The 13775-nt window shown below is 38.0% G+C and overlaps 1 protein-coding gene across 2 annotated transcripts in view; it reads left to right on the top strand.

Moving 5' to 3' along the window:
• CLINT1 (clathrin interactor 1) overlaps window positions 1–13573 on the top strand; it is an 89820-nt gene extending 76247 nt beyond the window's left edge. Inside the window, exons 7-12 of one of the 2 annotated variants that reach the window (XM_063447758.1) lie at window positions 6165–6396; window positions 7114–7189; window positions 9679–9750; window positions 10349–10635; window positions 11257–11455; window positions 12670–13572. In XM_063447758.1, the coding sequence (XP_063303828.1) occupies window positions 6165–6396; window positions 7114–7189; window positions 9679–9750; window positions 10349–10635; window positions 11257–11455; window positions 12670–12968 (1165 nt within the window). In that variant the 3' untranslated portion in view covers window positions 12969–13572. Of the gene's footprint in view, window positions 1–6164; window positions 6397–7113; window positions 7190–9678; window positions 9751–10348; window positions 10636–11256; window positions 11456–12669 lie in introns of both variants that reach the window. The other variant, XM_063447759.1, reaches the window with a different exon arrangement.
• The last annotated feature ends 202 nt before the right edge of the window (window positions 13574–13775 follow it).

The following is a 13775-nucleotide window of genomic DNA, read 5'->3' as shown; positions in this document are numbered from 1 at the left end:
TCTCTACATTAAACTTCATCTGCCATGTTAGTGCCCAGTCCCCCTATCTATCTAAATCCCTCTGCAGCAAAGCAATATCCTGCTCACATTTTATTACTTTACAAAGTTTTGTGTCATCTGCAAAAACTGAAACATGATTTTCAATGTCTATTGCAAGATCATTTATAAAAATGTCAAATAGAGCAGTCCTAAAACAGAACCCTGAGGGACACCACTTACCATTTTTGTACAGCTTGAAAATGTACCATTAATGACAACTCTTTTTTAAGCCAATGTTCTGCCCAAGAACAATACTTTTCATCTAGACTTATTTCTTTTAGTTTGAACACTATCCTATTGTGTGGAACCGTATCTAATGCCTTGGCAAAATCCAAGTAATTACATGTACTGCAACACCTTGATCTGTATTTCTACTTGCTTCTTTGCAGAATGCAAATAAGTTAGACATGACCTATGTTTGTTTTTATAAAACTATACAGATTTTTGGTAATAATCATGTTCATCTCAATGAATTCCTGAATACATCCCTTAATAACCATTAAATATTTTCCTAGCCACATAAGTTACCTAGTAAGCCCTCCGTGAATACTTTTCTAACAACCTACGTTGTACCTCTACTTTTACCCTTTGTGTTACTATACACCACTCCCTCTAGAATATAAGCTCATTGAGCAGGGCCCTCCACCTCTCTGTTCGTGTACGTCCAGTTGTCTGGTTACAATTACATGGTTGTTAGTCCACCCATTGTACAGCGCTACATAATCTGATGGTGCTATATAAATAATAAAATAATAATAAGTAAAGCTCACAGGTCTATAATTTCCAGGCAAGGATTTTGAACCTTTTTTAAATATAGGAACCATTTCTGACCTACAATCCTTTGGTACAACTCCTGATTTTTTTTTATTTTTTTTAAATATGAAAGATTAAAACCAGGTGTTCACTTATTTTCACACTTCACCCACAAGTACTTAAGGGGTTAATACCACCAGGCCCCAAAACTTTGTTTATATACAATTTCCTTAGTTGCTGCAGTCTTGAGTCATCCAAAAACAATTTTTCTGGCAAATTAGTAATTGCTTCTCATAGGGTATATTTTACAGAGAAAATATTTTTTAATTTCTTGATTTACTTTCCCACTAAGCGACATTGGTTTTAAGTTGTTTCTTTTATATTACCCAATGGTACATACAGAGAAATGTACCTTTCTAATATTAGTTTGAAGATATTCCATTAATCGTCATTGGGTTTTTTTTTTCACTAAAAAGTTTATGCCAGTCAATATATTGTAAAGCTGCCCTTATTTTATTGAAATGTGATCTGTTTTAGTATACCACTTGCGCATTTGCGGTTTTAGTTTATTTTAAAGGACACTATATTGTTATCATTACTTGCTAAGTGTTCCCCTACTTGAATGTTGGTGAAAAGATCAACATTGTTTGTTATAATTATCGACAAGCGTCCTTTCTAAGTTGCGACATGAAGGTGTCATTTAACAGGTTCAAAAACCTGTTTCTCTCTTTGCTGAACTACTAGTCCCTCTATCTCAATTCATGTCTGGGTAATGAACATGTTACCCAGATGTGTAGCTTTACTAATTTGTTCTAACAGCTGTTCTTCCTCATCAATATTAACATTGGGTGGTTTATAACATATGTTAAAAAAAAAATACATCCAACACTTTATACAAATAAATAATGTGATGGAAAAACACTTATCTTAATAGATAGTGGTAGCCTTCTCCAGGAATATCCCAGACTATATTCCTTTTTATATAGTAAAAAAAGCAGCAAGTATATTGGAGAGTGTGGCTGTAGATCTACAAATGAGATTAGGGAAACACAAAAGGAACATATATAGTGTAACACTGTTTTGTAAAAAGTAAAGTTGCGCAGACACAAATTGCACTCAAAAGATGTTGTCGAATAAATCGCAGAAGGGTGCCTCCCCCGATGGTTTGGGGGGCTAATCCAGGACGCCTCTTCCTGTAGCAATTATGCTGCGAGTATGGAGAGTCGGACTTTAGGTGAAAAAAATATTTATTCTATAAAGTATATATAAAAACACTAAAATAAAATAAAGCTAAATAGCAAAACAATAAAATAAGTTGCTAGGAGTAATCCTACATGTTTTTGCCCCAAAGGACTTCCTCGGGGACTCTCCAAATAATTTTAGCAACAATTATAAAGATAAAATAGCAAGCAGAGTGACAAAATAAAACAATCACTATGCAATCAAAGCAATATACAACCCTCCCCCTGAGTCTCTCTTTATAAATGGCTCTTCTTATTGCTAGTTCAAAGGGTGTTTCCTCATGTTCCTCAGCTGTTCGTTATCTGTTCAATGGTATTTTGATCCCCAGTCAGATTGAAGCTTGTTTCCTGTTTTCGCGCATCACTTCCGGTGCTTCGATTTTCATTGGCGCATAACATTTGTGTTCCATTCAGCAATGATCGTGCGTTCCACCCATATGTATTTCTATGTTTTCTCTTCCCTGTTTAGTCTACAGAATAATAATAAGCTGGCAGAATGAAACGTATACGCAATGGATATGTATGTAATGACCCAAACATAAACATTCTTCTGTGGACAACAGTATTATATGTATTTGGGGAGAGCTTCTGGTTCCCAGTCCCCCTACGAAAAGAAAACCTAATTATCTTTTCACTATGCAGAGATTATAAAAATAAGTTATTCTTCTAAGTGTTTAAGTGCAACATAATTCCATTAAGAGATGGAACCAAAGTCTTTTACCACCACATGAAAATATACATTGTAGAGATTTATTTCAATATGAAAACAGTCAAAATATATATATAATGTGTATAGAGAAAAGTGTGTGTGTGTGTGTGTGTGTGTGTGTGTGTGTGTATGTGTATATATATATATATATATATATATATATATATATATATATATATATATATATATATATATATATATATATATATATATAGAGAGAGAGAGAGATTTTAAGATAATTAAAATAAAGATAGAAATCTAAATAAATGTGAAAATATAAAAGACAAAAACAAATTACAAATAAATTAAATTAAAAATAAAGATAAAAAGATGTATAAACCTAAAGATTGTATTGCATTACAAAAAACAAATAATATCAATATCCGCATTTAAACCTTCTGGTTCAAGTGTACTCAACTGGTGAATCCAAAACTTCTCTCGTTGAGCTAATTTACCATCACTATTTTCCTCCTCTCCAATGTGGTTTAATATGTTCTCTACCGGTGAAAAGTAACCTTTTCCAGTTAAACAGAGGGCAACAATTACAATGTGTGGGGACAGTATGGTTTATCACCTTTCTCTTGATATTATTTAAATGTTCCATGATCCTAATTTTGAGTTTCCTTTTGGTTTTCCCCACATATTGTTTGCCACCCAGACACTGCAATAGATATACCACACAGTCCATGTATGTGGCAATTGATGGCTTCTTTTATCCTATAACTCTTGCCAGTAGTAGCACTCGTAAAATCCTTTTTTTATTCCTGTATTTATTGAAGTTGTATTACAAGTTTTGCAATCTAAACAATCTTTAAAGCCAGACAATGATTGTCTGATATGCATTTGATTATTAGGTTTGATGCTCTAACACTGGGCCAAATAATTTTTTAGGTTTCAATTTTTCTTAAAAATCACGGGAGGGTGATGGGGAAGAAAGGGACCCATAATCTTATCCTCTCTCAAAATATGCCAGTGTTTTGACAACGTTTTCTTAATTTTATGATGGTCTATATTATATTTTGTAGGAAAAGGCATATTCAAATATATTAGTTGTATTGTTTTCCCCCCTGATTCCTTTTTGTTTGTCCATAAGCAAACAATTTCTATCCATATCTGCAACCCTTTTTATTTATTTCTTTAGATGGTTTTTATTATACCCTGTTAGGGAGCAATTTTTCCTTAAAGGGACACTCCAGGCACCCAGACCACTTCTGCTCATTGGAGTGGTCTGGGTGCCAACTCCCACTACCTTTAACCCTGCAAGTGTAATTATTGCAGTTTTTTATAAACTGCAATAATTACCTTGCAGGGTTAGGTCCTCCCCTAGTGGCTGTCTATTAGACAGCCACTAGAGGGAACTTCCTGGTCCCTAGCACCTCCAGCGTCGCTCAATTCCCCATAGGGAAGCATTGAAATTCATTTTGCCGCGCATGCGCATTGGGACTCCTCGGCCGGTGGGCGGGATCAGTTTCGCCCACCGGCCGACGGAGGAAGAAGGTGGAGCGGTGGGGGAGGAGCAGGCAGCGACGTGGGACATGTCGCTGCCTGAGGTAAGAGACTGAAGGGGTTTTCACCCCTTCAGTAACAGGGGATTGGGGGGTGGGAGGGAGAGGGACCCTCCAGTGCCAGGAAAACGGATTGTTTTCCTGGCACTGGAGTTTCCCTTTAACAACCTTGACTTGTTGTTGGAAATCTACAAAATTACGACGGACTCGTGTTTATAATGGATTTCCCTTCTTTTGCCCCAAGGAGATATCTACCAATAAAGTTTTCACATTTTCCTTGTCACATTGCACTTACTTGAGATTTGGGTTTAACTCGTGGATGACATACAAACATACCCCACCACCTATCCTTCCTAAATGATGTGTAACCAGTCATATGTCTCATCCCACCATGTTTCTGTAATGCCTTTTATGTCATATGGCATAGTGTACGCTATTGCCTCTAGTTCCCCCATTTTGTTACTTAGGCTCCTTGCATTAGTAAGCATACTTTTAATATTCTCACGAGCAGGGCCGGACTGGGGATACAAAGCAGCCCTGGGAAGAAAAAAAAAAATCTATGCCAGCCCCATAAGTCATTGCGCCATATATTGCCGCATGTAATATGTAAGGCTATGTCTTGCCACCCCAGATGATTGAGTGATTGATATATATATATATATATATATATATCAATTATATATTGCTTTTTCTAATATAAAATATTGGTCCTTTTAGAATAAAACCTTTAATTATACAGTAAGCATAATCACACGCAGACACAGACAATCTCACTGACACACACAAGCTCATTGATACACAGCCTCATAGACAAACAATTTCATTAATATACATAAGCTCATTGACATAAAAACACAAGCTCACTCACTAGCAGGTACACACATGCAAGCAAGCTCACTCACTAGCAGGCGCACACACACACACAGCTTAATGTAGTGGTTCTGGTGTCTATAGCCTGTCCCTGCAGGCTATTGAATGTAAACACTGACTTTTCAGAGAAAAGGCAGTGTTTACATTGCTTCCTAGTGACACTTCTAGTGACAGACACTCAGACGGTCACTAGAGGCGCTTCCTGTGTCAGTGCGGATTGGCTGAGATCATCAAGCTTGATGATCTCAGTCATAGAGGCAGAGACCAGCACGACGTTGGGGGGAAAAAAAAAAGGTGAGTAAAACACTATTTTTAAAAACACACACACACACCGTGACACAGACAGACAGACACACACACACACACAGCATGACAGACACACACACACACACAGCATGACATAGACACAGACACACACTCCCACTGACATACATACTTGTTGCTACCTGTGTGGGTGGGCAGACTGATAGGTGTGCTGGCGGCCGCAGGGAGAACTTGAATGGCGGCCGCAGGGGAAGCTCTTCTGGTGGCCGCTGGGGGAGCAGGCTGTTCTGTCTCTGCTCCCCCTCCCTCGCGCGCAGCTTAATGGGGCCGGAATATGACGTCATATTCCGGCCCCGGTCTCATTAAGCTGTGCGCGAGGGAGGAGGAGCAGAGACGGAACAGCCTGCTCCCCCAGCGGCCGCCAGAAGAGCTTCCCCTGCGGCCGCCATCCAAGTTCTCCCTGCGGCCGCAGGTCACCAAAACATCTCCCCGGCCCCAGGTGCCGACGGCCCACCGGGAAATTTCCCGGTATTCCGGTGGGCCAGTCCGGCCCTGCTCACGAGTCACTTTTACTTTGTTAATTTGTATTACTATTCCATGCTATGTAGTCGAAGCACAATGTAATTTAAACTACCAGCTTTGTTATCCCAGTGAAATAGATCTGTTATGTATAACATGCCACCATGTCATTTTTGCATGGCACGTGCATTTCAAGAGACTAACTAGATTTAAGACCCGACTGCCCTCTCTTGATAAATCTGTCATTTAACATTTTCTCCACAGTGATAGCGAAGAAGACAAAAAGGCGAACAGAGCCAAGCAGACAGGGGAATTTAAAGATGAGGAGGAAATGGTAACCACCAAACACGTCCACATTACTCAGGCCACAGAGACCACAACCACTCGCCTCAAACGCACAGCAAATCCGTCCAAAACCATAGACTTAGGAGCCGCCGCTCATTATACTGGAGACAAAGCCAGTCCTGAGATCACCTCTTCCACTCTGTCATCCAAGGTAAGTGGCCTGCAAACATTATCTCACTGCACGTTAATGTTATTGCTGGGAAATTGAGGCAGAGCTCATTTTAATAAGTAAAGGTGGTTGTTGTGTTTTTTGTCTATTCCCCTTTCAGCTTCCCTAAGTTGGAGCTGTCGCATAGCCTCTTGTAACAGGCTAAATACTTTTTGCAGCTAATTTTGTCTGAGATTGCTCAATTCCCTCATAACTAGGGAAGATCTCAAAACCACCTTTGAAATTTTTTTCCAGCTATATATTCAATGTTCTTATGAGCAGGATCATGTAAATTGCAGTATCCGTGAGAATGCTGTCAGATGACGCCCAAAAAGAGTTGGAAAGAAAAAGCTCCCAAACACACAATCCACAGGATGCAACTAAAACGTCATTGTTTTGAATAAGTGCAGAAACACATTTTCCATTTGTACTGTGCCATGAAAAGTCATGTATGCACCGATTCATCCAACAACCTCCTGTGGATAATTTGTTTTGAGGCTCTTTTGATACTGTGGTTTATAGAGAGACAAGTCCTTTTTTTTTTTTTTCCTTTTTTTTTTTTCTTCATTACTAACCTTTACACATCACTGTTCGGTTCTTTTTCTGGTTACAACACTAAATAAATTGACATATGTAGTGGGCATAGATAAAGCTGCACAGACACTGTTGTGAATTATCTAACGTGATTGGTGTAATATTAAACATATTCACTCTTTCTAGACGCCTAGTGCTGAATCTGTTAAGAAATCTGGAAATGACCTGGTGGATCTATTATTTGATTCTGGACGGAAAACAGGTAATGATCATTTATTATATATTTAAGATATTTGTAGAAGCTGGAAACTAGCATGAGCTCAACATTTACGTCCTCTTGCAAATTGTAATAAACCATATCTTGCATACCTTGTGTTATTAAAATCTTGTCATTTGTTTTTTGTTTGTTTTGTGTGTTGTGTATTCACATTCCAATAAGTTGCATAAGAGGCTCATGTGAGATGCACCAAAGGTTGCTTCCAACGCCGATCTTAAGGTTCCCCAGGGAGCCTCTGGAATCTGAATCTGAGTTACAGGAAGTGCCGCCAGAGTGAGGCGTCGCTGATTGGTCTACACCAAGGAACTCTAGCCCCTACCCCTGTATTACAAATATTAGGGTCCCGATCTGCCAACATGGGTAGGGGCCAGGGGACGAGACACTAGACACACCTCCTTTAATATTTATAGGATACCCATTGTCCACGGATGGGTGGACTATGTCCCCAGTTATAGTTTTAATGTTTAGTAGAGCTGACCTCACCTGCCGAATGGGGGCATATGGAGGTAAAATACCTCCATTGTAGCAGTCTTTTTGACCACCAAAATATTTTTTGCTATTTCTATGTAGCAACTGACTAAGAAGCTCTGGCCAGCCACCACATAATTCATTCTAGCACTACCAAGAGTTTTTAAACTATTTGCACGCAGGCTGCTAGCTCTGTCAGCGGGCGAGTAGTTCTTCACATTATCATTCGCATGCAATTGGCAAGTGAATGATAATTTTCGGTAAATCGGTGGTTCCCTCATCAGACCAATGTTGCAGAATTGGTCAGACTCACCAAATTCTGACTGCATTTGGCTTTAGTAAATATGAGAATTGCCACTTTCTGCGAAAGTAGGAGCAAGATTTTCAGGTATTTTTACATATACTTTATTTATAAATAATGTTTTATCTTTTCATTACATGCTGATATAAGGATCTTTTTTTTTTTTTTTTTTAAGAGAAAATTCTGCTGACGGTTCTTTCAATTTAGCCAGCACAACCCTTATGGTGTAGTGTTTTAGTGTGTATTTAGACTTTGCTGTACATTTACTAATGGAAGGCAGGATCATCTGCCATATTGTGTATTAATATATGGTCTTAATGATTTATAGCTTCTATGTTCTTACTGCAGTGCAGATTTCAAACAAATCATTTTACCTGACTCTCAAGGATATTTGATTTAGGGGATACAATGATATTTGTTTTAGGGGCAGACAGAAAAAGGACCATTGTAGGACACGGCCTCATCTTCTCACCTATTCGGAACTGTTCTTCTGTGTCTGGTTGGCAGAAACAGATGGGTAGAATGTCTTGTATACTTGTCATAGCCTAGGCATTCTGCCAGTTGTCAAAAATGTCTTTGGGGATATTTGAGTGCTAGGCAGATGTTATGATGCCACCTGCCCTGCCAGCTGCAGTGAAGGACAATTGCAGTGCAGACTTTGCTGTCAAGTAGGAACAGAATTCAACATATATGTGTGTGTATATATATATATATTTATTTATTTTTTGTATCCCAACATTCATTCTTTCTTATGCTTTCCTAAATGCGTATCTTTTTTTTATGAGTGTTAGTAATGTCTTTGTTTTATAATGACAAATACTTTACATTTAAAGTCGAGGTTGGTTCATGCACAAGCTGCTAACCAAATAATTTTATTTTTTTTAATCACATTGTGTATTTGTGATGCATATCACAGGATTTCACAATCTGAAGTTAAAGGGACACTATAGTCACCTGGACAACTTTAGCTTAATGAAGCAGTTTTGGTGTATAGAACATGCCCCTGCATCCTTACTGCTCAATCCTCTGCCATTTAGGAGTTAAATCCCTTTGTTTATGAACCCTAGTCACACCTCCCTGCATGTGACTTGCACAGCCTTCCATAAACACTTCCTGTAAAGAGAGCCCTATTTAGGCTTTCTTTATTGCAAGTTCTGTTTAATTAAGATTTTCTTATCCCCTGCTATGTTAATAGCTTGCTAGACCCTGCAAGAGCCTCCTGTATGTGATTAAAGTTCAATTTAGAGATTGAGATACAATTATTTAAGGTAAATTACATCTGTTTGAAAGTGAAACCAGTTTTTTTTTCCATGCAGGCTCTGTCAATCATAGCCAGGGGAGGTGTGGCTAGGGCTGCATAAACAGAAACAATGTGATTTAACTCCTAAATGACAGTGAATTAAGCAGTGAAATTGCAGGGGCATGTTCTATACACTAAAACTGCTTTATTTAGCTAAAGTAATTTAGGTGACTATAGTGTTCCTTTGGGAGCTTGGGAGAAAAGGATACATATAGGGGGAAATACACAGACACAATAATGCAAATGTATGCACCAGAATAGCTAATGCGAATTGCAACAAAACACCTTGCCAGTTATCTGTTGCAAGTCACCTGAACTTATTGAAAACACATTGGAAGATGCATAGCAAAACATAGTCTGTGTGTTATTAGTGTATTAATGTTTGCATTCATTAATGTTCAACAGCTGATCCTTTTGGTGAATTTGCAGACTTTAGCTCACCTGCTGTAGTGTCTTCCAGTGCCTCTGCATCACAAGGTAAAAACTACTGAATTAACAAGGCCATAATAAGTAATCCTTTTAATCAACTTTTTTCACCATGATTTATAAATCTAATATCGTCATTTGCTTTTGCTCCTCCGTTGTATGTTACATTCCCCTTCACTATTGAAGGATCAATGCACATATTATGATAATAACAACACACACCGCTTTGCTTAATGCTCTAAATATTGCGAATAATATCTGAAAATAGTTTTAAAACCTGAAAGAAAGTTAGGTTTTATCCTGCTGTCCCTCATAATAGTGATGTGAAGGATAAATGAATGTGTTGCCTTGTCACAATTAAGCAATTTTGAAAGCTTGCATCTGCAGTGAAGTATAACATAATAAACACTCTAAAGTTTCTGCTATACATTAAGCCTGGATTTGCATTGTTTTTCCTTATAATACGAAGTCCATATGTTTATGTTCTGCTGAAACAGTTTAACATCTTTAATAACTCTACATCACCTGGCAGTCTACCTATTGATTATTTTTACCACCTTCTAGCCAGCTGGAATCTAGATAAGATATCTCTGTGTAAGTAGAGTTTCACCTCTTTTAATTCTTCTTTGTTCTTCTGTCTTTTGTTTAGCTCCAGCATCAAGCGGCAATGGGGAATTTGGTGATTGGGGAACATTTAGTCAATCCGTGCCTAGTCCTGCTGTTCCATCAACAGATTTGTTTGGAGTTGTCTCGCAAACCAGTACAGACATGTTTATGGCATCTCATCCTCAAGCCCCTTCTGCTGACAGCAACAATGCTGATCTCTTTGATTTAATGGGCCCTACACACTCCACCATGAGTACCTCCCAGAGTATGAATTTATCAATGATGAGCTCCAACAGTATTGGGATGTCATTGCCCATGTCAAGATCTCAGGTAGGCAACTGCAGTGAATATACATTTTTCATATTTCTCAGTCTGTGTAATATAACCTGAAGTGTGTTGTCTTGTATTAAATTTTAAGGACCTTTACCTACCTTTTAATCTTTCACTTCTAGGTATAGTGCCAGAGGTGCTTTGAACAATTTTAATGTATTGCACAATTGACCTTTATTTCCCTTTTTTGTGAAATGTTTTATTGTTAAAAAAAATAAATACAGGATGCACTTAATATATTAAAAGTATTGCCTATCTTCTGACATTACTTTTTTTTTTCTCTGATGAAAAACGGATGACAATTTTTAAAACTGAACGTTAATTTTGATCAAATTCAAGGAAAACCAAGTGCATTCACCTACTTCCTGATTAGTTCTATATGAATGAATGCAGACATTTTACTACCAGACATTTGAGTGAGTGCTTCTTCTTGGTTATTTTTTTTTCTTAAATGCATGGCAGCCTTGATGAGCAGGACTTTATGTGAAGTAAATACTTGTTTGTTTGCTAGTAAAGCCGATATAGATAGAAATATCTTTAAAACTCTAGGTCTATTAAGATATGTTCTAGATTAATAGAGCTTTCTTTAAAAAAAAACTTTTTTATTTTTTTTTATTTTAGCCCTTACAGGCAATGAATATGGGTCTCCAGAAACAAAACACACTTCCTGCTCAAGGATTAGACTTGAAAGGAACAGGGAAATCGTTGCCCTCCACTTGGTCGGATCCCAGTGTTAACATCTCACTAGACAGTCTCATTCCAGGCATGCAGCCCTATAAACCCACACAGCCCACGCTCAATGCCATGATGCAACATCAAAGTGAGTGTTCCCATCTCATGCTTTAAAAGGTCATCATGTGTGTCATGCTTGCTTGCTTTTGGTTTTGTGGCTTCCAGAAAATTTTGATGGCATTACTTTACCATAATGTGTACATTATTCTGAATATCCCAGTGCCAATAATCTGCTATGAATCCATTTAAAAAATGTTATTGCATTTTTCTAGTCTGATTTTGTAAGTAAAGTGTCTTCAAAATAAACAGATGTATGAAACAAGTTAATTATTAACTACTTGGCAGATGGCACAATTACTCCCATTGCTTTACACAGCTTTTTCCCTAGTATCTCATGGGCCTGCAGAAGAGGGTATTGCTGCACACATATGGTGGCAGTGCAGTAAGACAATGCGTTTGACCAAGGGTCTCTGCTCTTCTTAGCCCAATTACATATGTCAGAGTGCCATTCTCTCCAGAATTTTTCTTTTGCCTTATACCACCACCTCTCTTCAAAATATAAACACCACCTCCTCCCACACTTGTTAAATACTGCAAAGGTTATGATTCCACTACATTCACGGACAGGTAAAATTCCCTCAATTGAAGGATGGATTACAGGCATGGAGAACATAAGATCCATGGAGGAAACAAAGGAAAGCTGCATTATACAGATTACCTGTCCATCTGGGACCTGTTAGACTCCCTTTCCTTGGTTCCAATCTAGCGACCAATTACACCCCTTGAGCAGTTAAGCCACCTAAGTATTCTGCATTCCCATTAAGGTATTACTTGAGAATTTTCATTTGAACTCTCCTAAGCCTGAAACCATTTTTCTTTGGTCAAACTCCTTCTGACTGCTTTTTGTTTCTTATTTCCTTATTGGTTTTAATTTGTAATTCTGTGCAATATTCAAGTCTGTCTGATACGTAATTCCATGCACCACGCCATAGCTTAAACTGTGATAATACAATTATTAATGTATAAATCCTATTTCAATGCTCAGAAGCAAATACTTGCTGTAATAATGTATTGTCATGTGTTTAGGTATTATTAAAATGCCAAATGCTTTTGTAAAACCCAATAAAAACGTAGAAATTTATTTTTAAAAAAAATAGACATAATGAAACTTTGTTTGTATAACAATATAAAACAAGGGGCACCACATATTTTAAGGCTGCCTAAAAATATGCCCCCACCTTCTTGTTAGACGTATTTTAACATTCTGTAAAGATATATATTGTTTTTGTCCTTTATCCATAGATGTTCAACAGCCTGTTGGCATGATGTCACAGAGTTTTGCAAGTATGAACATCAGCGCAAGCCCTGGCATGATGCCCATACGCCAACCAACAAGTCCCGTTATGGCAGGAGGCATGGGTATCCCCAGCATGATGACTGGCACCATGGGCATGACTGGAGTAGCAGTCCCTCCTGTGATGAACCAGGGCATAATGGGAATGGGAATGCCTAACACAATCGGGATGCCCATAGGATTAGCTCCAGGTGCCGTGCCGCCCAAACAAGATGCCTTTGCAAACTTTGCCAACTTCAGCAAATAGAAGCTTTATCTACCCACCCAAATCACTGGTGGGATATGAAGGATTTTTAGCTGCACAAAGGAAAGAGGATGTATTGGAGTACTGCATTAAAACAGAGCCTGATCCTCCACGTCTGACGAATACCTTTTTATAAATGAATAAAATAAACTTCCAGGCGAGCTCTTTTCAAGCGAGAGTTGGGGCCCCAGAAATGGGGTCACACCTAGCCTGCTCAGTCTTGAGCACTATTGCCTTTATGTATCAGACAGGTTTAGGCAGACATTGACTGGCTGCCATCAGGGTATGTAATAGGGCTCTTCTGGGTTTTGTATGACTGGTTTCTGATTTATGCCTGTGAGTAAACAAATACACAACCTGCATTTAACTTGACACATTCCTGCCCACGTGACCATTAGGCAGACTCTATACCAGGGATGGTAAAACTTTGGCTCTGCATACTGGGAAATGCAATTCATAACAGAGTACCAAAGTTTTGCCGTGATTATATACATATATATAGATCTATATATATTTATATAAATATCTCACTGAGTTACTTGCACTGTTATGTGTTTGCAGTTTTTAAAGATGACCTCCAGTTTTGAGATTTATTCTGCCCCCTTTTAACCAATAAAAAAAATAAATAAATATATATATATATATATATATATATATATCTCCTTTGCCCTCAAAGAAATATCTGTTCAGTAAGCGCATTGTTAGTGTTTGCGTGCCACTTTGCTACAGCTTCTGATCAGGTTCTACAATTTAGTTTTTGTTTTTTGTTGTTTTTTGCTTTTTTTTGTTACTTTTTCATGGTATGTTAAT

This window comes from Pelobates fuscus, chromosome 3 (genome assembly GCF_036172605.1).
Source record: "Pelobates fuscus isolate aPelFus1 chromosome 3, aPelFus1.pri, whole genome shotgun sequence".
Classification (NCBI taxonomy): Eukaryota; Metazoa; Chordata; class Amphibia; order Anura; family Pelobatidae; genus Pelobates; species Pelobates fuscus.
The sequence above is the reverse complement of the archived record's forward strand: the minus strand, read 5'-3'. Positions and strand labels throughout refer to the sequence as shown.